At 43.0% G+C, this 25,670-nt stretch overlaps 1 protein-coding gene across 2 annotated transcripts in view; it reads left to right on the forward strand.

Moving 5' to 3' along the window:
• AGPAT5 (1-acylglycerol-3-phosphate O-acyltransferase 5) overlaps positions 1-25,670 on the forward strand; it is a 110,118-nt gene that overhangs the window by 12,070 nt on the left and 72,378 nt on the right. For both annotated transcript variants that reach the window (XM_056565718.1, XM_056565719.1), the window contains exons 2-3: positions 9,848-9,914; positions 13,571-13,686. In XM_056565718.1, coding sequence (XP_056421693.1) covers positions 9,848-9,914; positions 13,571-13,686 — 183 coding nt within the window. The remainder of the gene's footprint in view (positions 1-9,847; positions 9,915-13,570; positions 13,687-25,670) is intronic.

Below are 25,670 nucleotides of genomic sequence, written 5' to 3' on the forward strand. Positions count from 1 at the left end.
ACGGAGTCTTTCATAATTTGTCAGACAAAACCAGGAGGGAAACATACAGAAAAAGTATAATGTAAAGATTTGCACCTGGTTTTGGCTTACCAGTATTCTACATAAATATTTGTAAATGAGGGGGGATATATATATATAATTATTTTTAAAAACATTTATTTTGATTTTATTTGGAACAGTTTTCTTCACATGTCTGTGAGTTGCCAGCAGCATTGTGAAATTATTTTTCAGTAAATAAAGGCTGGTGCCGTGCAGAGGTGATATGTTCCTGGCTGCCAGGAGATACTTGTCATACTGTCTGTGTCACCATCTCCTCTAGCAGGTCATTTGCGTTTCTGTTGATTTTTGCATGTGGCAAACTCATGTGCCAAACTCAACAATGTGATTATGCATTGGATTTTAGTTAACAATTTGTTCATGTGTACAACATTTTCTTAGAACAAGTAGCCTAGCTGTGCTGGCATGAATCAGTACTGTAAAACATAAAGTAATTTGTACAGTAGTCCCCAACATACAATGACCCTGACATACGAACATTTCAACATACGATGGTCCCTCAGAGGCCATCGTATGTTGAAGGCTGCATGAAGATATGATGCTTCTTTGTGTTGGGCCATTGCAAAAACGGCTTTCCGGCAGCGGAGACTGCTTCAGCTGCTGCCGGATAGCCGTTTAATGTGCCCCACTGAAGGATACTTACATGTCCCCGCCGCTCTGCTCAGTCTTTTTGCCGCTCCTCTGCTGCCCTGCAAAGCCGCTCTGTCGCTGCCATCACATCGCCACTCACGCCGCCCAGTCGTCTAATAGGGGCGGCGCAGGACATCGGTGACGTAGTGAATATGGCAGCAGAGGAGCGGCATACTGCTGGAGTAGAGCGGCTGGGACACGCGAGTATAATCCATGGTACTAATCCCTCAACATACGATGGTTTCAACAAACAATGGTCTGCCTGGAACCAATAACCATCGTATGTTGAGGGGCCACTGTAATAGAATTTGAGTCATTGCTGTAAAGCACTGCAGATTTAGCAGACACTCTAGTTAAAGGTGCTAAATTAGTCAATGCTAGGACCCCACGGAAATTGCTGTCTCCACAGATGGCAATGTATTCCACCAACAGAGTAACAGAGTACCAGCAGCAAAATCTGCCTGTAATTATGGACATCAGAAATTGGGGACTGGGGGAGAGCGATGGGATGTTGGTGAAGCCTGGGGCTTTACCTAATGGCTTCCGGTCTTCCATGGATCAGCAATTCACACAATTTGAAATTATATATATATATATATATATTTTTTTTTTTTTTTCCGGACAATCACCCACGGGGTGATATATCTATCATATTGGGTATCCCCACGTGGGTGATCGTCCGATTATATTATTACATTCCTGATACAACACGCTTAATGGTGTAGACGTAAACGCCAAAATTTCTGGTTTCCCAGAAAGATGTAATAAAAAGTGATAAAAAAAAGCCATAACTACACCTAAGTGGTACCATTAACCCCTTAAGGACCGAGCCCTTTTTCACCTTAAGGACCAGAGCATTTTTTGCAGTTCTGACCACTGTCACTTTAAACATTAATAACTCTGGAATGCTTTTAGTTATCATTCTGATTCCGAGATTGTTTTTTCGTGACATATTCTAATTTAACTTAGTGGTAAAATTTTGTGGTATCTTGCATCCTTTCTTGGTGAAAAATCCCCAAATTTGATGAAAAAAATGAAAATTTGGCATTTTTCTAACTTTGAAGCTCTCTGCTTGTAAGGAAAATGGATGTTCAAAATAAATTTTTTTTGGGTTCACATATACAATATGTCTACTTTATGTTTGCATCATAACATTTATGAGTTTTTACTTTTGGAAGACACCAGAGGGCTTCAAAGTTCAGCAGCAATTTTCCGATTTTTTCACCAAATTTTCAAACTCGCTATTTTTCATGGACCAGTTCAGGTTTGAAGTGGATTTGAAGGGTCTTCATATTAGAAATACCCCATAAAAGACCCCATTATAAAAACTACACCCCCCCAAAGTATTCAAAATGACATTCATTAAGTGTATTAACCCTTAAGGTGTTTCACAGGAATAGCAGCAAAGTGAAGGAGAAAATTCAAAATCTTCATTTTTTACATTCGCATGTTCTTGTAGACCCAATTTTTGAATTTTTGCAAGGGGTAAAAAGGAGAAAATTTTTACTTGTATTTGAAACCCAATTTCTCTCGAGTAAGCACATACCTCATATGTCTATGTAAAGTGTTCAGTGGGCGCAGTAGAGGGCTCAGAAGGGAAGGAGCGACAAATGGTTTTTGGGGGGCATGTCGCCTTTAGGAAGCCTCTATGGTGCCAGGACAGCAAAAAAAAAAAAAACATGGCATACCATTTTGGAAACTAGACCCCTCAGGGAACGTAACAAGGGGTAAAGTGAACCTTAATACCCTACAGGTGTTTCACGACTTTTGCATATGTAAAAAAAATAAAAAAATTTTTTACCTAAAATGCTTGGTTTCCCAAAAATTTAACATTTTTAAAAAGGGTAATAGCAGAAAATACCCCCCAAAATTTGAAGCCCAATTTCTCCCGATTCAGAAAACACCCCATATGGGGGTGAAAAGTGCTCTGCTGGCGCACTACAGGTCTCAGAAGAGGAGTCACATTTGGCTTTTTGAAAGCAAATTTTGTTCTGGGGGCATGCCGCATTTAGGAAGCCCCTATGGTGCCAGGACAGCAAAAAAAAAAACACATGGCATACCATTTTGGAAACTAGACCCCTCGGGGAACGTAACAAGGGGTTAAGTGAACCTTTATACCCCACAGGTGTTTCATGACTTTTCTATATGTAAAAAAAATAAAAAAAATTTTTACCTAAAATGCTTGTTTTCCCAAAACTTTACATTTTTCAAAAGGGTAATAGCAGAAAATATCCCCTAAAATTTGAAGCCCAATTTCTCCCGAGTACAGCGATACCCCATATGTGGCCCTAAACTCTTGCCTTGAAATACGACAGGGCTCCAAAGTGAGAGCCATGCGCATTTGAGGCCTAAATTAGGGACTTGCATAGGGGTGGACATAGGGGAATTTTACGCCAGTGATTCCCAAACAGGGTGCCTCCAGCTGTTGTAAAACTCCCAGCATGCCTAGACAGTCAGTGGCTATCTGGCAATACTGGGAGTAGTTGTTTTGCAACAGCTGGAGGCTCCGTTCTGGAAACAGTGGCGTACCAGACGTTTTTCATTTTTATTGGGGAGGGGGGCTGTGTAGGGGTATGTGTATATGTAGTGTTTTTTACTTTTTATTTTGTGTTAGTGTAGTGTTTTTAGGGTACAGTCACACGGGCGGGGGTTAACATTAGTTTCTCGCTGGCAGCTTGAGCTGCAGCAGAAAATTTGCCGCAGCTCAAACTTGCAGCCGGATACTTACTGTAATCCTCCGCCCATGTGAGTGTACCCTGTACGTTCACATGGGGGGGGGGGGGAATACCTCCAGCTGTTGCAAAACTACAACTCCCAGCATGTACGGTCTATCAGTGCATGCTGGGAGTTGTAGTTTTGCAACCGCTGGAGGCTCCGTTTTGGAAACCGTGGCGTACCAGACGTTTTTCATTTTTATTGGGGAGGGGGGCTGTGTAGGGGTATGTGTATATGTAGTGTTTTTTACTTTTTATTTTATTTTATTTTGTGTTAGTGTAGTGTAGTGTTTTTAGGGTACAGTCGCACGGGCGGGGGTTCACAGTAGTTTCTCGCTGGCAGTTTGAGCAGCGGCAGAAAATTTGCCGTAGCTCAAACTTGCAGCCGGATACTTACTGTAATCCTCCGCCCATGTGAGTGTACCCTGTACGTTCACATGGGGGGGGGGGGGGGAACCTCCAGCTGTTGCAAAACAACTCCCAGCATGTACGGTCTATCAGTGCATGTTGGGAGTTGTAGTTTTGCAACAGCTGGAGACACACAGGTTGTGAAACACCGAGTTTGGTAACAAACTCAGTGTTTTGCAACCAGTGTGCCTTCAGCTGTTGCAAAAGCTACAACCCCCAGCATGTACGGACAGCCGAAGGGCATGCTGGGTCTTGTAGTTATGCAACAGCCGGAGGCATACTACATTGGCTGGGGATGCTGAGGATTGTAGTTATGCAACAGCTGGAGACACACTGGTTTGCTACTTAACTCCGTGTGCCTTCAGCTGTTGCAAAACTACAACTCTCAGCAGTCACCGACAGCCAACGGGCATGCTGGGAGTTGTAGTTATGCAACCACCAGGTGCACCACTACAACTCCCAGCATGCACTTTAGCTGATTGTGCAAGCTGGGAGTTGTAGTTATACAACAGCTGAAGGTACACTTTTCCATAGAAAGAATGTGCCTCCAGCTGTTGCAAAACTACAAGTCCCAGCATGCCCATAAGGGCATGCTGGGAGTTGTGGTGGTCTGCCTCCTGCTGTTGCATAACTACAGCTCCCAGCATGCCCTTTTTGCATGCTGGGAGCTGTTGCTAAGCAACAGCAGGAGGCTGTCACTCACCTCCTGCTGCTGCTCCACGATGCCGCCGCACAGGTCAGTCCCTCGCCGCCGCCGTCGCTCCTCGGGCCCCGATCCCAACAGGGACGCCGGCAATCGGGGTCCCCAGCACCGGGGGTCGTCTTCCCGCATCCGCTCACGTCCTCCGGAAGAGGGGCGGAGCGGGTTGCGGGAGTGACAACCGCAGCAGGCGCCCTGATTGGTCGGCCGGGAATCCGGCCGACGAATCAGGGCGATCGTGAGGTGGCACCAGTGCCACCTCACTCCTGCAGACTCTGGCTGTTCCCGATCAGCCAGTAATTCCGGGTCATCGGGTCACTGGAGACCCGATTGACCCGGAATCCGCCGCAGATCGCTGGACTGAATTGTCCAGCGATCTGCGGCAATCGCCGACATGGGGGGACATAATGACCCCCCTGGGCGATATGCCGGGATGCCTGCTGAACGATTTCAGCAGGCATCCGGCCCCGTCTCCCCTCCGGCTAGCGGTGGGGGCCGGAAATGCTCAGGGCGTATCCATACGCCCTCGGTCCTTAAGGACTTGGAAACGGGGGCGTATGGATACGCCCTATGTCCTTAAGGGGTTAAAAACTGCAGCTCATGGTGGAAGAAATAACCCTAACATTGTTCTGTAGGTGGAAAATTAAAAATTAATAGTGGTCAGAACATGGCAATTTTTTTTTTTTTTTTTTTAACCATAACTTGAAACATAAGTTATCCAAGTTTGGTATCATTGAAATCGTACTGACTGATAGAATAAAGTTGAAATGTTGTTTTATTGTAATGGGGGGAAGTATGGCTCAATGAGATTGCAATTCCATATTTTTTTAAAAATTTTGCCCTACACACATTTTTCTGGATTTGTAATACATTATATGACAAACTAGTGCACCAATAAAAAGTACATCATCCCACAAAAAATAAGCCCTAATACAGCTCTGCCAGTGGAAAAATAATCTTCTGATTTGAGAGAGGAAGACTTAAGCCACAAATCAAAATTCGAGGGTTTGTAGTTTTTACAGCCCCTCCAGCCTCAATCACCATCTCGCTCGCTCTCATACACAAGTACCTTTATTGAGACAAAGAATGACAGATATTTACATCATGATGTTTTGTGCTGAACAATCTGCAGAGAAGCAGACAAGCAATGAATATAGCAGATTCAATGTTATGTTATTCCACAGCTCTGGGTGGAGAACTAAAAGGAGTTCTGTGGGATGGGAGTAGACAGTTTGGGAGGACTGTTTTTACTGTTTCGGCCAGCAAAAGGATATCATTTCGGCAGGCGACAGGATATGGGTAAAACTAAAATCGCTATTCCCATTGCCCTAGACTAGTGCTAATACTCTCTTCATCAGACAATTGAAGTCTATGGGACTTTCGAGATGGAACATCAAGCAGTCTATCATGAGTATTGGCACTAGTCGATGGCGCTTTGAGTTGGTTTCACCCGCTTCCTCACACTGACTAAAAAGGTACGTAGTAACACTTTAATTTTCCCATACCTGCTTTTAATATAGATGTACTGTTCTCTTGTTCTGAGGATGACAATTTATTTAATCACTTTTCCCACCTATACTGGAGATTTACTTTCATGTCTTGTGTACAAGTTTCCAATACCACTTTAGTACACAAAAAGTGTAGTCTCTTACATGTCAAAGCCTGTAGGGAATAGTATGTTGTCTGTTCATGAACAACCTGGAATATAGCCTTAGGCAAGCACTGTCATTTAATAATAGAACTCTGCAATCTTGTTGTTATATGTATGAAGTGGAAAGAAAGGAGTGAAGATGCTGAATCAGCTTCTAGCAATATGCTTTTCTTTTGAGGAATTAAGAATATTTTGCATTTTGCTGCCACTGACAAACAAATAAATCCAAAATTCTACAATTAATAAACTCTCTATACTACATGTTTTATACTTGCTAAGATACATGTTTTTCAAGGAAGTCACCTTACACATTGCAAAAATGACAATCAGCACTTACCATTCATGGGTGCCTTCATGTAGATTTTATCTAAAACAAGCAGCCCAGAAGATGAAGAGCTCATGCATGATGTGTGGTCTTCATACACATCTGCAGTGATCCATTTGTTACAGAGATGATGAATGTCCCCATTAGGTGCAAATGGTTACTACATATAAAAATGGTCATATTTCCCAATTGTCAAAATAATAATGATCCCTCACTCCTTGCATATAGACATGCTGAACCAGAAAATAAAACTTTCTCATTTTCACCTGGCTGCAAACTGTGATATAGGTTAATGTATCTTATGTTTGTATAAATTTTAAAGCTGTAAACCCATTATATAATATTCACAGCTTACAATTTACTACATTCATATGTATCTTGAAAAGTACTTCGCTAAAAAGTTTGGTCCACAAGATCACACAAGCTTTATTGTAATTTCCAATGAACATACAAAACTGACAGAAATTTGAAATCCCCTCTGCCTGGGGGATGTAGTCAACTTAAAAAACATAACACAGATCAAAATACTTTCTATAGGTACAGTCACACCAAGTTTTGGGTATACGGCAGTAGGATGTGGCGGAAGAATTAAAAAATACGTCCGCTGCTGTATCCCTGCCTTACAGCGCCATACCTCATTTACTTCAGGGAGCCAGACGGAGTCCGCAAGTGACTCGGTCAGCTAATTTTTTTTTTTAAACCGTATCCGTTTTGTTGCCGGACTGAAAACCGTGATGGACCACAGTTTTCAGTCCAGCAACAAAGGCATAGCATTATACAGTGAATGCAATCTAACAATTGTATATTAAAGTCCCCCTTGGGGGCTTAATAAGTGTAAAAGAAAAAAAAGTCTCTAAAATTATATAAAACCCTCTGGCCTAATAAAAAAAAAAAAAAAATCTAATCACCCTTATTTTATCATTTTACAAAATAACAAAATGTACATATTTGGTATTGCCGCGTGCATAAATGTCCACGCTATTTGAATGTTTTAGGTCCCACGCAGTAAACGGCGTGAATGTAAAAAAATACTATGAATACAGATTTTTAATTGCATCGTATATCAGAACAAAATTACTAAAAAGCAATCAAAAAGTCCCATCAAAACCAATTAAAAACTACAGATGCAAAAAATGAGCCCTCATGTATTAGTACAATACTTGAAAAACTATATACATTGGGTATTGTTTTAACAAAATATAATGTATCATTTTTACCATACAGTGTACTGTGTGGAAACCAAACCCCCCAAAAGTTGCAAAATTGCAGTTAAAAAAAAAAATTATAATAATAATTCCCACCCACAAATCACAATTTGAATAAAATGAAAGATGTCGTTACAAAGTATAATTGGTGGAAAAATAAGTTATGCTTCTTAAAAGAAATCTGTCATCAGTGTCACCCTAACTAACCTGTCTGTACAGACAGGTAGAGCAGGTGACAATGATACTTACCTGGTCCCGTTCTGTGCTGTGGTTCGCTGGCTATCCTCTTCGGTATCTTCCGCTCCGGGTTCGACTTGGAGTATGGGCGGAGCTTAGTGAGGTCACCGATGCTGTTTGCTAGCAGCGGTGATGTCATTAAGCTCTAAGTCGGGCCCAGAGCAGAAGATACCGAAGAGGATAGCTGGAGAACCACAGCATGGAACGAGACCAGGTAAGTATCATTGTCATCAATGTCACATGCACTACCTGTAATTTTTTTTTCCACTGACAAAGTTACATTAGGGCTTCTTTTTTGTGGGAGAATCTATACTTTTCATTGGTGCACAGTTTTTTTTATCATATACAGTAATGTATTACGGAGCTAGAAAAAAATATATATGTACGGAAAAATTGAAAAAAATGTAATTACGCAATTTTGTAGTGCAATAATTGTTTTGGAGTTCACAATTTGGTAACTCTGACATGCCATCTCTATTCTATGGTTCAGTATGATTCCGATGATACCATACTTAGATAATTTTTGTTTTGTTTTAAGGTAAAAAAATTAATTTGAAAACTTGAAAAAGAAAAGAAAAATTTGTTCAATGCCATGTTCTGACTCCTATAACCTTTCTAATTTTTTTTTTACGTACAAAGCTATGCTAGTGTTTATTTTTAGCACTGTAATTTATAACGGTACCACTTTTTATGATCACTTTTTGTTAAGTTTTTTTCTGGGCTGTGATGTGACCAAAAATCAGCAATTTTCGCATTTGGATTTTTTTTGTGTTTACGCCTTTCACCGTGCTGGATCAGATACATCATAATTTAATAGTTTGGACGGTTACACACGCGGCAAAACCAAATATGTTGGTTTTTTTTTATACTGTTTTATTTGAAAAAATATATATATTTGAACTTTTGTTAGTGAGGGGGCTTTTTTTATTTTTAAAAAACACACATATTATTCATATAATCAAACACTTATATTTTTAAACAAACCCACATTATATATTTCACACGGATTCCTCAAAACCTGACTAAACTATCAAAATGTGTGTACAAATTTTAATCCGTATACGGTTTGAAAAATGATGTCCGGTTGCATCTGTTTTTTTAAGGAACAAAAAAGTGTACGTTTAACTTTTCACTCCATTATGAATAAAGTTTCACTTGTTTGATTAAAATTCCAAGAAAAAAAACTGCAAAGTCAAAAACCGTATGGTTAAAACCGTATGGAACCGAACGCACATGCGGTTCTGTACGGTTCCCATTGACTCCCATGTTAAAAAAAGAAAAAGTGTACGGTGCAATGCGGTTTTTCACCCAGACCAAATACCGTGGTAGGCTACGGTTTTGGGTACGGGGAAAAAAAAAACTGACAAGACTGTACAGGATGCAAAACGGACACAACCAGATGCATCTTTTGGCATAGGATTTTCAATGGAGAGTCAATGCATACAGTTTTCAATACGGTTCTGTACGGTTTTCAAATTGAAAACGTATATGGGAACTGTATTGCAAAAACGTGGTGTGAACCCAGCCTAAGTCCCAGTTCTTCCCCAGCAACTCATCTGCATCCCGCGATTACATCACTGAGCTGCCAATGGGTCCCCTAGACCCCAGGGATTACCGCCATTTAATGTTTAACCATATAAATGAAGGACATCAGCGCCAGCTCCGATGTCTGTCATTACCAGCAGATGTCAGCTGCTGATAGCAACAGGGATCTGTCGATTATGACGCGGACACGACCAGTGGGCCTGCATCATATTACCCTTACCCGACTTATGACATACTGGTACATCATAGGTTGGGAAGGGTTAAGTCTTCTTCATGCCCATGTTATACTGCAGTGCTTTTTTATATTGCAAGAACTTTTAGCACATTATCATTTCCATTTGCTTAAATCTCCTTTATTTCTATTTATTTTGCCAGGTAGTGATATATGGACAGTTGCCAGAAAAGGAGAACATTTTGTATTTATCGAATCATCAATGTACAGGTTGGTATATTGTAGCAATGAAGTGCTTGTTCTAATATAACTAGTAATGGGATGCACATACTGGCATGACAATGACCTGAATGTTGACTACGTTTGGTATTGGCCCAAACGTAGTCAACTGATGACTATATTCAAGTAATTTTCCCAACAACTTGTATGTTTTAGGATTCAAACGGGTAGCACACCAGTATATGTTCTGGACATGACCCAAATATAGTCACTGTTACTACATTCGAGCCTGTGCCAGTATGACAACAAATATTTCAAAAGACACAACCTCTTAAAGTGCTGACGAGTACAGTGATTCCTCAACATGTAATATTAATTGGTTCCAGGAGGACCATTGTAAGTTGAGTACATCTTATGTTGAGTACATATGTCTGTGAAAAACTGGTAATGGTTCCACGATGACCATTGTATGGGGAGTGTTTCCCAACCCAGTGTGCCTACAGCTGTTGCATAACTACAACTCCCAGCATGCCCGTCAGACTGTCTGAGCATGCTGGGAGTTGTAGTTTAGCAACTGCTGGAGGCACACTGGTTGGGAAACATTGATGTATGGGGTGTATTGTGTGTACGGGAAAGTTGGAGTTCACCTTATCCAGGCAACTCTTAGGGAAAGGAGGAGGAGGAGGAGGGAAGATGAATGAAAGCAGTGATCCAACCGGATTCAGGATCTTGGTCTGTGGCCATGATGCCGCCTCTTTCCTGGGGCAGCCAGGGCTGTCAGTGGCCACATGCACCCATCCAGCTGCTGTTAGTGAATACCCAGGTCCTGCCTGCTGCTAGAGTCGCTCAGTGATCACTGCATGGAGCTCCCAGGTGGATCGTACCAGGGGATGGTCAGTGGGCACAGGTATCACAAGTAGATGTGTGCCCAATGCTGCAGCAGCTGCCGCCTCCTCTCACACAGTGCCAGGCACTGTTATAAGAAAAGGGCGCTGCAATTAGGAGCTGCCAGTGTCCTCACAACAGGGAGACCACTTGTGATCCCGCGGAAAATGACATCCCTCCTCTCTATTCACCCCCCCCAGAAGTATTGGGGGGGGGGCACACAAGCCAGCCTGCAGCGGGGGAGCCAGCAGGTGGCGGTGGCAGGGAGATGGTTAATAACAGCACCTTCTCCTCCTCCTCCTCACTGTATGCCGGCACCTTCATAGAGTGGATAGAGCTCAGCCAGGCAGAACGGGGCACATTAAACAGCTATCCGACGGCTCCTGAAGCGCGGCACTGCCAGATAGCTGTTTTTGGGATGGTCCCGACACACAGAAGCATTGTATGTGGATGCTGCCTTTAACATACGATGGGCTCTGAGAGGTCATTGTATGTTAAAACTATTGTATGTCGGGAGACCACTGTATAGGTGTGTGGGGAGTTTCCCTTGTCCTCTTATAATACTTAGTAACTTATTGCAAACGCATATCACCACAAATTTTCATATGCTGCATAATATTATTCTATTATCCATAACTATAAGTTAGACCATGTATCATTGTAACTCTGTCATTGTGTTTTTTTTCCACAAAACATAATCACCTATCATTTCACAACACAGCTTACAGTCAGGTAACTTGCTGGCGTACTCTAAAGTACAGCCTATTAGCAAAGGACTTCCTGTCTTTGTCAATCAGTGTATGCAAATATATGTCCACGTGTCATTTTGATGTATATGTTCAACGAACTGTCAAATTGTAATGGCAACCCAGTCCATGTTATAGCTACAACATCCAGGCTTTCCATGGTTATGCTGGACCAATTAATATACACTTCTCAAAAAAAAATAAAGGGAACACTAAGATAACACATCCTAGATCTGAATGAATGAACTAATCGTATGAAATACTTTGGTCTTTACATAGTTGAATGTGCTGAAAACAAAATCACACAAAAATTATCAATGGAAATCAAATTTATCAACCCATGGCGGTCTGGATATGGAGTCACACTCAAAATCACAGTGGAAAACCACACTACAGGCTGATCTAACTTTGATGTAATGTCCTTAAAACAAGTCAAAATGAGGATCAGTAGTGTGTGTGGCCTCCACCTGCCCGTATGACCTCCCTACCAACGCCTGGGCATGCCCCTAATGAGGTCTCCTGAGAGATGTCCTCCCAGACCTGGACTAAACCATCCGCCAACTCCTGGACAGTCTGTGGTGCAACGTGACATTGGTGGATGGAGCGAGACATGATGTCCCAGATGTGCTCAATCTGATTCAGGTCTGGAGAACGGGCGGGCCAGTCCATAGCATCAATGCCTTCCTCTTGCAGGAACTGCTGACACACTCCAGCTACATGAGATCTAGCATTGTCTTGCATTAGGAGGAACCCAGGGCCAACCGCACCAGCATATGCTCTCACAAGGGGTCTGAGGATCTCATCTCAGTACCTAATGGCAGTCAGGCTACCTCTGGCAAGCACATGGAGGGCTGTGCGGCCCCCCAAAGAAATGCCACCCCACACCATAACTGACCTATTGCTAAACCGGTCATGCTGGAGGATGTTGCAGTCAGCAGAATGTTCTCCATGGCGTCTCCAGACTCTGTCACATGTGCTCAGTTTGAATCCGCTTTCATCTATGAAGAGCACAGGGCACCAGTGGCAAATTTGCCAATCTTGGTGCTCCCTGGCAAATGCCAAACGTCCTGCATGGTGTTGGGCTGTAAGCACAACCCCCACCTGTGGACGTCAGGCCCTCATACCAACATCATGGAGTCTGTTTATGACCGTTTGAGTGGACACGTACATTTGTGACCTGCTGGAGGTAATTTTGCTGGGCTCTGGTACTGCTCCCCCTTGCACAAAGGTAGCGGTCCTGCTGCTGGGTTGTTGCCCTCCTACGGCCTCCTCCATGTCTCCTGATGTACTGGCCTGTCTCCTGGTAGCGCCTCCATGCTCTGGACACTATGCTGGCAAACACAGCAAATCTTCTTGCCACAGCTCGCATTGATGTGCCATCCTGGATGAGCTGCACTACCTGAGCCACTTGTGTGGGTTGTAGACTCAGTCTCATGCTACCACTAGAGTGAATGTGACCAAAAATCAGCCAGGAAGCATAGGAACTGAGAAGTGGTCTGTGGTCACCACCTGCAGAACCACTGCTTTATTGGGGTGTCTTGCTAAATTGATTGTCAATCAGTGTTGCTTGACAAGTGTGATTGACTTGGAGTTACAGTGTGTTGATTAAGTGTTCCCTTTATTTTTTTGAGCAGTGTAGATCCCAATGAGCCAAGTTTCTTTCATTAGAACAGTGGGGGGGTACACGTTTCAGCTGTAATATGGATGCGCATGTTATGGCCATGACATACTAGCCAAGTCTTTGTTCACACCATAATACAGTTATGTTTGTGGCATACTTTGTGTCAAAAACTACATGCGATGTTGTTAGGAAAACAAAAATCTCACACATTGAGCTATGATATGGGGGACGTGGATATAGCCTAAGGCTCTTGTCCTTTACTCCAAGAGTTTTACATACGTGACAGGCGTTTGGGCTATTGTACATGTAAGGTGAATACTTAGAATAGTTTAATGCCATTTCTGTGATATTATAATCCTATGTTCTGCAATTCTGTATAGGTACTTAAAGGGTTTTATAGGGAAGCTTGCTAATGGCAATAATATACAACTCTCTTGTTTGTGTCTTTTTGACAGTTGACTGGATTATTGCGGACATGGTGGCTGTACAGCAAAACGCACTGGGCCATGTTAGATATGTTCTGAAGGATGGTCTGAAATTTCTTCCTCTATATGGCTGGTATTTTTCCCAGGTAATTTGCAGGATAACGCAAGTCTTTGAAAGCGGAGCAGAATTGTAATAAGAACCATACACTTATAAAGTATGATCTCATCACTGGAACAAATACTATAATACCATATTGACATTTTAGGCTGGTTCCACATCTGCATAGGATGTTTAAGGGTAGAGTTAAGCGAACTTTATAAAAGCTCAGCAGGCTCACAAACTCTGTAGAATAACTATTCAATGGAATAATTCTCAAAACATGTGTATGATACTGCCAACGAACTCTAAAACTCTGCATAACTCTGCTAGGGTCAACTTGGAATGTATTCAAGTTTTAAAGCGGTTTTAAGGCTGAGTTAATGTCAAAGTTATAGCAACATGTGGTAACTAATGGTAACTAACAGCTTGCTAGAGAGTATACAAAATCCGCTAGTGCAGTGTGTTTTTAAACATTAACATAAATGTGCATAAAGTATCCCTGTTTGTTTGTGCTGAAATGCACGCAAAGGTTCCAAGCGTTCCAAAAATGATTATTTTTTAGAAGTAGTAACAGTTAAGGAGTCTGACAAGTGAAGACGCAATGGATTTTTTTTTAGGTGTTCCTAAAATTCTCCCTTTCAGGATTAGTGTCCTAAAATAGGGAAAAAGAATGACTTTTGTATGAAAAGCCAAAAATCACTGGTTGGGTGGTGGGAGTTTTAGTAGTAACCAGCAGACAGCAGGGGTGGTGGTGGTAGTAGTGTCTAATCCAGGAGTCTCAAACTGGTGGCCCTCCAGATGTTGTAAAACTTCAGCTCCCAGCATTCCCGACAGCCATTAGCTACAGCAAATGGCTATCTGGGCATGTCCAGGCATGCTAGGAGTTGAAGTTTTGCAACATCTGGAGGGCCACCAGTTTGAGACCCCTGGTCTAATCAGTACCACCTGGCACAGGAGTTTTAAATTCTTCATTGATCCATGCCTCACTTATTTTAACAAATGTGTTTGCATTAACCTGTTGGGGACCATGGGCGTATGGGTACACCTTTGCGCTCTGGTACTTAACCCCTTAAGGACTTAGGACGTACCTGTACGTCCTAAGCCCGCTCCCGGTGTTAAAAACGGGGTCACGCCGTGACCCCGCATCACACCGGGTCGGTCCCGGCTGCTAATCATAGCCGGGACCCTGGGCTAACAGCGCGCGGCATCGATCGTTGTGCCGCGCGCTGTTAACCCTTCAGACGCGGCGATCAAATTTGACCGCTGCGTCTGAAAACGAAAGTAAACGCTTCCCGGCAGCTCAGTCGGGCTGATCGGGACATCGCGATAACATCAGCTGGGACGCAGGCGGAGGTCTCCTTACCTGTGTCCGCGGCATCCGATCGGGGTTTGATTGCTCCAAGCCTGAACTACAGGCTTGAGCAATCGAGCCCCTATCTCGCTGATCCGTGCAGAGCTATGGCTCTGCAGGGATCAGCATATGAGATCAGTGTGTGCAGTGCTATAGCTCCCTAATGGAGCTATAGCACTGCAAAAACAAAAAGAAAAAAAAGTTAACAAAGGTCATTTAACCCCTTCCCTAATAAAAGTTTGAAACGCCCCCCTTTTCCCATAACAAAAAAAAACTGTGTAAATAAACATATGTGGTATCGCCGCGTGCGTAAATGTCCGAACTATAAAAATATATAATTAATTAAACCTCACGGTCAATGGGGTACGCGCAAAAAAAAATTCCGAAGTCCAAAATAACATATTTTTGGTAGCTTTTTATATCATGAAAAAATGAATAAAAAGCGATCAAAAAGTCTGATCAATACAAAAATTTCCGTGCATGTAGTTATGATTTTTTCCAGAAGTACGACAAAATCAAACCGATATAAGTAGCGTATCATTTTAACCGTATGGACCTACAGAATAAAGATCAGGTGTCATTTTTACTGAAAAATGTACTGCATAGAAACGGAAGCCCCCAAAAGTTACAAAATGCCATTTTTTTTCTTCAATTTCGTCGCACAATGATTTTTTTTTTTCGTTTCGCTGTAGATTTTTGGGCAAAATGACTGATGTGACTGCAAAATAGAATTGGTGGCACAAAAAATAAGCCATCATATGGATTTTTAGGTGCAAAATTGAAAGGGTTATGATTTTTAAAAGGTGAGGAGGAAAGAACTAAAGTGCAAAACCGAAAACCCCTCAGTCCTTAACTCCTTAAGGGCCCGGGCTTTTTCAATTTTTTTCATTTTCAATTTTTCCTCCTTAACTAATCATAACTCTTTAAAATTTTCACCTAAAATTCTATATGGTGGCTTATTTTTTGCGTCACTAATTCTACTTTGTAATGACATTAGTCATTTTACCCAAAAATCTACGGTGAAACGGGAAAAAAAATCAATATGCGACAAAATTGATGAACAAACACTATTTTGTACATTTTTTGGCAAACATGATTTTGTATCACTTAAGGAAACAATCATGGATACATGCAGTGGTCATCTTCTGACCCCTATAACTTTTTTATTTTTCTGTGTTCAGGGCGCTATGAGAGCTAATTTTTTGCGCCGTGATCTGAAGTTTTTAGCGGTACCATTTTTGTTCTAATCAGACTTTTTGATCACTTTTTATTCACTTTTTTGTGGTATAAAAAGGTGATAAAAAAATGCGCTATTTTTGACTTTTTTTGCGCGTACGCCATTGAACGTGCGGTTTCAAAATTGGTATATTTTTATAATTCGGACATTTCGGATACCACATATGTTTATTTTTATTTACACTGTGTTTTTTTTATTCTTGGAAAAGCCGGGCTTATGCAATATTATAGCTCCTATAGGGGGCGCTATAACATTGCATTAACTGATCTTTAACACTGATTGATCCATCTCCATAGGAATGCATCAATCAGTGTTTTCGGCGATTGAATGCTCAAGCCTGGATCTAAGGCTTGAAGCATTCAATTGGCGATCAGACTGCAGGAAGGAAGGTAAGAAGACCTCCTCCTGTGCTACAGCTGTTCGGGATGCCGCGATTATACCTTATATATTATATATATATATATATTACTTTAGTTTTTAGCCGCGCGGCTCAGCTTTGAGCGTGCGGCTAAAGGGTTAATAGCGCGTGGCACCGCGATCAGGGCCGCACGCTATTAGAGGCGCGTTCCGGCTTCACTATGACGCCGGGCCCGCCGCGATATGATGCGGGTCACCGTGTGACCACACGTTATATTGCAGGATCGGGACCCAGGACGTACCCATGACGTACCCATACGTCCTTGGTCCTTAAGGGGTTAAGGACAAAGGGCGTACCTGTACGCCCGTGGGAATTTCAATCCCCGCTGCTAGACAGGGAACGGATCGGGATGCCTGCTGAAATCATTCAGCAGGCATCCCATGCAAATGCCTGGGGGGGTCCTGATCGGCGATTTGCGACGATTACAGGCTGATCGGGTCTCTGATGACCCGATAGCCCGGAAAATAGGGATGATCGGAGCTGTCAGAAACAGCTCTGACCATCCTGAAGGATAGGAGTGAGGTGGCAGGGTGCCACCTCCTCCTATCCCCTGCGATTGGCCGATCAGGACTGACTGGCGAATCGCAGGGCAGGGGCAGGGGTGAAAGTTAATTTCCCACGTTCTGCCCGCACCTGGATGTCAGGGCAGAGCGGGGGAAAGATGGCGGTGATGGTGCAGCGGCGGTTACCTGCGATCGCGGGGACCAGGACCGACGGCTGACAGGAGGCGGCAGGCAAGTGGCGTCCGTGTCAGCTACAGCTGTGAAGATCGCCGTAAAGTGATCTTCACTGCTGTATCTAGGAGTTTCAAAACTACAACTTCCAGCATGCCCAGACAGCCAAAGGGAGTTGTAGTTTTGCAACATCTGGAGGGCCACAGTTTGGAGACCACTGTCCTTCCAGATGTTGCAAAATTACAACTCTCAGCATGCCCAGAAAGTCCAGGCATGCTGGGAGTTTTAGTTCTGTAACATCTGGCCCTTCAGATGTTGCAGAACTACAACTCCCAGCATGCCTGGACAGTCTCATGCCTGGACAGTCTCTTAGTTTTGCAACATCTGGAAGGGCACTGTTTTGAGACCACTATACAGTGGTGTCCAAACTGTAGCCCTCCAGATGTCAATTCAAAGCATGCTAAGACTGTCCATGGTTTCTGGGAGTTGTAGTCTGGCAACATCTGGCCCTTTAGATGTTGCCGAACTCCCAACATGCCTGAGCAGTCTGGGCATGCTGGGAGTTGAAGTCTTGCAACATCTGGAGGGCTACAATTTGGAGACCTCTACACAGTGGTCTCTAAACTGTTCTCCCCCAGTTGTTGCATGATTGCAACTCCCAACATGCCCTTCGGCTGTCTGGGCATACTGGATGTTGTAGTATTGCAACAACTTGAGACACACTGGTTGGGAAACATTGTCTGTTTCCTAATTCAGTGTTTCCCAACCTGTGTGCCTCCTGCTGTTGTAAAACTATAACTCCCAGCATGCACTGACAGACCATGCATGCTGGGAGTTGTAGTTTTGCAACAGCTGGAGGCACATGGGTTGGGAAACACTGAGTTAGGAAACAGACAGTGGAGTGGAAGCACTGCGGTAGTCTGTTACCTAACTCCGTGTTTCCCAATCCCAACCAGTGTGCCTCCAGCTGTTGCATAACGCAGTGGTAGGTGCACTGCTGCCAGTTGTGCTAAATTTTTTTTGTGGCTTCTAGCCACCCGCACTAAATTGCACCACCAGAATCCTCCCCCTTCATACTCACCGACCAAGTGCCCCACGGATGCCCGCAAACACGCCCAAACCAAAACTACAACTTCCAGCATGTTGCACCGTAACCTAAACTGTAGAACTATAAAGTGTAACCTGCTGGGAGTTCTAGTTTTGATTCGGATCAGCTGCAGAGCCATAGGCTGTATCAGGGCATGCTGGGTGTTGTAGTTACTAACTGCAATTCCCAGTATTCCTTGACACAGCCTATGGCTCTGCAGCTGACACGAACCAAAACTACAACTCCCAGCATCTTACACAATAACCTTAACTGTACTTCTATACAGTGCAACATGCTGCAACACCCACACAAACATAGGCTGTATCAGGGCATGCTGGGTGTTGTAGTTATCTAGTAACTAAATGCAACTTCCAGCATTTTCTGACACACAAATTAGAGTAAATAAAATGCACCATATAAACTGGAGAAGCAGAACCAACCCCCGCTTCCCCCCCCCCCCCCCCCAGTAACACAGCGTTGTTCAGTGGTTTCCAATCAAAAGACTCCGTGTATAAGTCCCTATGAAGTCTGAAAAATAGTGATTAAAATATTTTAAAAAGTGCGTATATATGTGAATAAGCCGCTTTCCTAATAAAAGTTCTGATAAATGGTTCAGATAAAAACTACAGATCACGGCACATAAGATTACCCTCATACATCCCGGTATATGGAAAAATTGTAGTTACAGGGGTTAGATGGGGGGCAATTTTCTGGACTTGCCTCGGGTGTAAGAGGAGCTACAGCTCTCCCGCCACTAATAGCCTGGCATGCTGCGATCACCGTGGCCGCTATTAAACCATTAGATCACCGCTGTCTAAGTTGACAGCAGTGTCTAAAGGGATCTTATAACCATCCCTGGTGGTCTAGTGGGGGGGGATCGTACTATTTTGGTTGAAATTATTTTATCTACCAGGACAAGTGGATTTTCTTGAGGGACAATTAGATTGTGCTCCGCTTTAGCCCCTTGGACAAGAAGTTTTTGGGGTTTTTAATTTCCACACCCCTGCATATACACTACACCCTATTTCGTTGATTAATCAGAAAAAATATCAAAATGCCAAAAAAAGGGGTCCAGCTGATACTACTTGAAAAATTATGTACAATGGCCATATTAAAAGTTTTTAGCATGTGATGTGACCTTTTTTTGATTTTTGAGTAGTTTTTTTACGTTTATGCCGGTTGTGGTACAGGATTATTATTAATGATCCTTTATAGAAACCAGCGTAAATTTGATACTGCCGCATGGGCAACTGTCTGAACTATTAAAATAAAATGTTAATGATTCACTAATGTTTTAATAGTTCAGACAACTAGTTAGCCATACGGTAGGATCAAATATGGGAAAAAAATAAAATAAATGTAACTTTTTTTGTATATCAATAAGAAAAGGGGGAGCTAATTTTTATGAGGGGGATCAGTTAATTTACATTTTTTTACACACTGCTATACACATAGTGGTATGTGCAGAGCATTGCACAATATTGTCTGTACTACAGACACTAGGGTGCAATGCTCTGCACATACCTCCATGTGTATAGCAGTGGGTGTGTAGTACATACAATACTATACACAGGGGGGTATGTGCAGAGCATTTTCACCCTTGTTTCTGCAGAAGACACTAGGGTGCAATGCTCTGCACGTACCCCCCCATGTGTGTAGCAGTGTGTGTAGTACACTATATACTAATACTGGCCCCACCAAGCTTACTATTGCAGACTGTAATGACAGAGACACACACCACCCGTCTGTCACTGTCTCCTTCCACACTGGGAATATTCGCAGCCCAGCTGACAGCCGTCCCCAGCAAGCCCTGCCCCCTGTCACCGGGTCACTTACTCAGCTGTCCACTGCCACTGGGGTTACTAATGCCTGCTAGTTTCCAGGATTGGAGATGTAGTCCTGGAGCTCGGTGTGCAGCTCCTGAGCTGTGAGCAGCAGCTAATCCCGCAGCAACAGCGCCACAACCGCGTCCAACAGCACCCGCCCGGGCTCTGGGACTGGGGTCAGGTACTGTTAACTTAAAGAGGCTGTGGCAGTGTGTGATTTGCAGGATGTGCAGAAACAGTGCCTGCCTGAACCGCCTTCTGCAGCCTCATGACTGCCGGCGCCCGGCATTCCTTTGCAACGAATAGGCCAATCGAATTTTATCGATAAAATTGATTAATCGTTGCAGCCCTAACTTACCCCTACAATGATAAATGGCGCCCATGGTGTCTGTCAGAGAAAGGGCACAGCTTAGCCAGGTTTTTCAGGTGGTGATGTACAATCATGGCCGTAAATGTTGGCACCCCTGAAATTTTTCAAGAAAATGAAGTATTTCTCACAGAAAAGCATTGCAGTAACACATGTTTTGCTATACACGTTTATTCCCTTTGTGTGTATTGGAACTAAACCAAAAAAGGGAGGAGAAAAGAGCAAATTGGACATAATGTCACACCGAACTCCAAAAATGGGCAGTTAAATTATTGGCACCCTTAACTTAATATTTGGTTGCACACCCTTTGGAAAAAATAACTGAAATCAGTGGCTTCCTATAACCATCAATAAGCTTCTTACACCTCTCAGCCGGAATGTTGGATCACTCTTCCTTTGCAAACTGCTCCAGGTCTCTCTTATTGGAAGGGCGCCTTTTCCCAACAGCAATTTTAAGATCTCTGCACAGGTGTTCAATGGGATTTAGACTCATTGCTGGCCACTTCAGAACTCTCCAGTACTTTGTTGCTGTCCATTTCTGGATGCTTTTTGACATATGGATTGACAAAGGATTTATGTGTATTTTTCAACGTAACTTTCACGCAATACTTTGGCGCAGTGTCTTTTTGCACCACTGTCATTTTTACAACTTTCTCAAAATCACACGGTCCTGTGTGTGATTTCAACTTAAGTCAGTAATTCATCATTTGTGCCAATTGATCTTTGGCGCAATTTTGGCACAAATCCCGTTTTTTTGGCGCAAATCACCGCCAAGAAATTTTGCACTTGGAAAACACACTTAGCAATGTAAGAAAATGTAAAGGCGTCAAAATACATTAAAAAGGGCTGCTCAATACTATCCTGCGACATAGTTGTCTCTGAGGAACCTTCACCCTCTGTTGAGCCAGCATTGGACATGGCCACACAGGTTCAGGAAAGGTAAGCACTAAAGCAGTGGTCTCCAATCTGCGGACCTCCAGATGTTGCAAAACTACAACTCCCAGCATGCCCGGACAGCCAACAGCTCAAGTTGAAAATTGAAAATTAAAATCCATTTCACATGGTGGCTATAAACCCCACAAAAGAAAATAACTCATGTCGCTTGCTGATATACTGCAGGAGAGACTCCGAAATGGCTGCTCTACAGGGTAAAATACGCGTCCTCTGTGGTGGTAAGTTCTGTGTAAAAGGCACTGCGAACAGCTGATTTCAACATTTGAGCCAAAATTACTAACAACTTGCACCAAATGATAAATTTGGTGCATGTCCACGGAAACCAAAGTGAAAAAAAAGGGTAAAATGAAACTGTCAACAGGCAAAATTGATAAATACCCCCCATTGTCCTGCTGGAAGACCCAAGATCTTGGACGCAAACCCAGCTTTCTGACACTGGGCTGTACAGTGCAATCCAAAATACGTTGGTAATCCTCAGATTTCATGATGCCTTGCTCATGCTGTCAGTAATCTCCTTGATAAAGCCACGTGAGTGGCGAAACATGTCTGGGTATGAAAGCCTGACATTTTAAATGCTTTCCCAACACATCTTTAACTGAGTGCTCACATTATGCATCTCTAAGAAACCATTAGCGGGCAAGCCAAATAAGTCCAGACCTGTGGTGCACAGTAAGGACGGGGTAGTATGCAAAAGTGACCGGGATGCATAGATATGAAATGAAATAGACAGCTCCCATTATATGACGTCACCTTAGTGGTGATTTCTGAATAAAGTGATAATCACCGAGTACCACCTGGTGCTGTCAGTTACAGAGATATATAGGGGATTGAGACGTATGTCGCTCAATAAGGGCCATATATAGTGCCAAAGTCCTGTACACACTAATATAGTGGTAAAGGTATATTATACCCCATACAACTATGGAGACAGCACCTCACAGACAGCTAATAAGACATATGTGACATCATCTTGATGTGATTGGGTCAGTGGTTTTAAATGTGTTAATGTTTCTCACCCCTTACTCTAATTTTGAATAAAAGTTATGTTTTATTAGAACACATACTCAAATAGAGGCACCTTGTTAACCCCCTTTTGGGGTTAAATTGTTTATAATTGATACCTCTGTGTGTGTTCAGTTGCCTTTTGTTGTTTCTCTTATTGGAAGGGCGCCTTTTCCCAACAGCAATTTTAAGATCTCTCCACCGGTGTTCAATGGGACTTAGATCTGGACTCATTGCTGCCACTTCAGAACTCTCCAGCGATTTGTTGCCATCCATTTCTGATGCTTTTCGACGTACGTTTGGGGTCATTGTCCTGCTGCAAGACCCAAGATCTCGGACGCAAACCCAGCTTTCTGACACTGGGCTGTACAGTGCAACCCAAAATCCATTTGTAATCCTCAGATTTCATGATGCCTTGCACACATTCAAGGCACCCAGTGCCAGAGGCAGCAAAACAACTCCAAAATCATTGAACCTCTACCATACTTCACTGTAGGTACTGTGTTCTTTTCTTTGTAGGACTCATTTCATTTTCGGTAAACAGTAGAATGATGATCTTTACCAAAAAGCTCTATCTTGGTCTCATCTGTCCACAAGACATTTTCCCAGAAGGATTTTGGCTTACTCAAGTCCATTTTGGCAAAATGTAGTTTTGCTTTTTAATGTCTCCTGGGTCTCCTGCTATAACGTTTCATTTCATTTAAATGTCGTCTGATAGTTTACGCTGACACTAATACTCTGTGAGCCTGCAGGACAGCTTGAATATCTTTGGAACTTGTTTGGGGCTGCTTATACACCATTCGGACTATCCTGCGTTGACACCTTTCATACATTTTTCTCTTCCTTCAACGTCCAGGGAGATTAGCTCCAGTGCCATGAGTTGCAAACTTCTTGATAATGTTGCGCACTTTGGACAAATCTACCAATTTTTCCACAAATTTGTTTCACAAATCCATGCTTAGTGTGGCACACACAATGCAAATACTAAGTGAACTTCTCTCCTTTTTATCTACTTTCAGGTGTGATTTTTATATTGCCCACACCTGTTAGTTGCCCCAGGTGAGTTTAAATGGGCACTGTCAGATGTAAAAACCTTTAATATGTTGTAAAGCATGCAAAACTAATAGGTTTTGCAATTGCTTTCATTAAAAAAATTCCAGTATTTCATACTGAAAAAGCCTGTCAAAGAACTGCCCCTTGGGCCTCCTGGGATACATACCGGCCTGGCTGTGTCCACTTGTCATCACCTATGTCATGGACCCACTTCATCATTGATAGTTCTGGAGTTCTAAAGCTACTGCTTGTGTGCTCCTGTGGAGAGAAGGGGGAGGGGCAGAAGCACAGGCTCCCTCACTGTCTGCTGTGTGAGGAGAAGGGGGGAGGGAGGGGCAGCACATTGCTGCCGTGACTGAGCAGGAGACAGAAGACTAAATGGAGGATTTCTTTGTCCCTGCATGTATATGTGACGGTGTTCAACACGTAAGGATTGTCACACAATCAACAGAGCAGGAGATGGGAGAACAGCACCAGGTTTATTGGCAGAGATCACAAAACACAATCCGCACGATGAAGAGTGATCCGCAGTCTGGGCAAACAATGGGCAACAGAAGGGCACAGGGAAGGAACAAACTGCAGATCCCGGGATTCAGCTCCGGGTCCAACACTCCACACTCCAATGTATTGTTCACAGTCCACAGATAACAGCTCCACGTCTAGTGATACCTCAAGTCCCCTGGGAGGTCCGGTCCTCAAATCCGCTCCTCAGTTCACAGGGGTCCACAGATAAGTGTTACAATGCACCTGTGACCTGGGATGTTACATTGGTGAGACCAGCCACTCAATAAAAGGATGAACCTCCACAGATCATCCATAGAGAAAAGGACTATCGCCCCCCAGTTGGACACCATTTCACCCAAACAGGTCACTCCTTACACGACCTCAAAATCAAGATCCTGAAAGGAAACTTCAAGAACACCCAGGAAAGAAAGACATTTGAAGCCAAAATGATAGTTTTTTTTTTATGACTCCAAGACTTAATGTGAATTTAAGCTTCTTATCCCATTATCAAAATTTCCTATAACCTTTGCTAAACTGTCTTCCCTCTCCCTGCTCTAACACCATTACACCCCTGCTCCCCCTCCCCCTGTCTAAGTCTGATCTTCAGTCTATGGTTCTGTAGTAAAATTGTCCTTTCTCCTCTGTCCAGCGTAACCACCATTCTCACCTCTGCTCTCCAGCCCCCCCCCCCCCCCCCCCCTCATCCTTATCTGTAGTCTATTGTCCTATTGCTCTACAATTTATGGCCCAACTTAATGTCCATTCTCCACATATGTTGTTTTAACCCCTGCATATTTTGTGAGATAGAACCTGTGTTTTCTCCTTGTGAGCTCAGAAATGCTTATGACTTGAAAGGGAGGAATCCCGAAAGCTTGTCTCTACAAAATCTTGTTAGTCCAATAAAAAAGGTATTACAAGATACTGCAACTACCGATGATTTTGCTTTTTGCATCACTGGACTAATACGGCTACTCCTAACTACATATATATATATATATATATATATTGTATATATCTGTGAATATAAGAAGTGAATGTGTGTTACAGGGGGACTACAATCATATGCTTCCAGCTGTTGCAAAACTACAACTCCCAGCATGCCTGCACAGCCAAATGATGTGTGGGCATGTTGGGAGTTGTGGTTTTGCAACAAGTGGAGGAACACAGCCTGCAGCAACACTGCTGAAAATCAGTTTTACTAATCATATGCCTCCAGCTGTTGCAAAAACTGCAACTCATAGGATGTGTGGGCATGCTGGGAGCTGTAGTTTTGCAAAAGCTGTAGGTACACAGTGTGTGTGTAGCATAAAACCAGAAAGGAAAGGGTTACCGCTTCAAGAACAGTGAGGGAGGGGGAGTGGTCATCACAGTGAGGACCCTACCCCCCTGCTGTAAATGAAAAGTACTTTCACTTTGCAATCAAGTAAATAAAGGGAATTCTAAGAGAAATATAGATCATAGGCACATAAAGATTATACGAACATGATCAGGATGGGATAATGAGCAAAATAGAAGTATTTTTTTAATTTTTTTGGGGTGATCTGACATGTACGCTTT

Source organism: Hyla sarda, chromosome 3 (assembly GCF_029499605.1).
Source record: "Hyla sarda isolate aHylSar1 chromosome 3, aHylSar1.hap1, whole genome shotgun sequence".
In the NCBI taxonomy this organism is placed as follows: Eukaryota; Metazoa; Chordata; class Amphibia; order Anura; family Hylidae; genus Hyla; species Hyla sarda.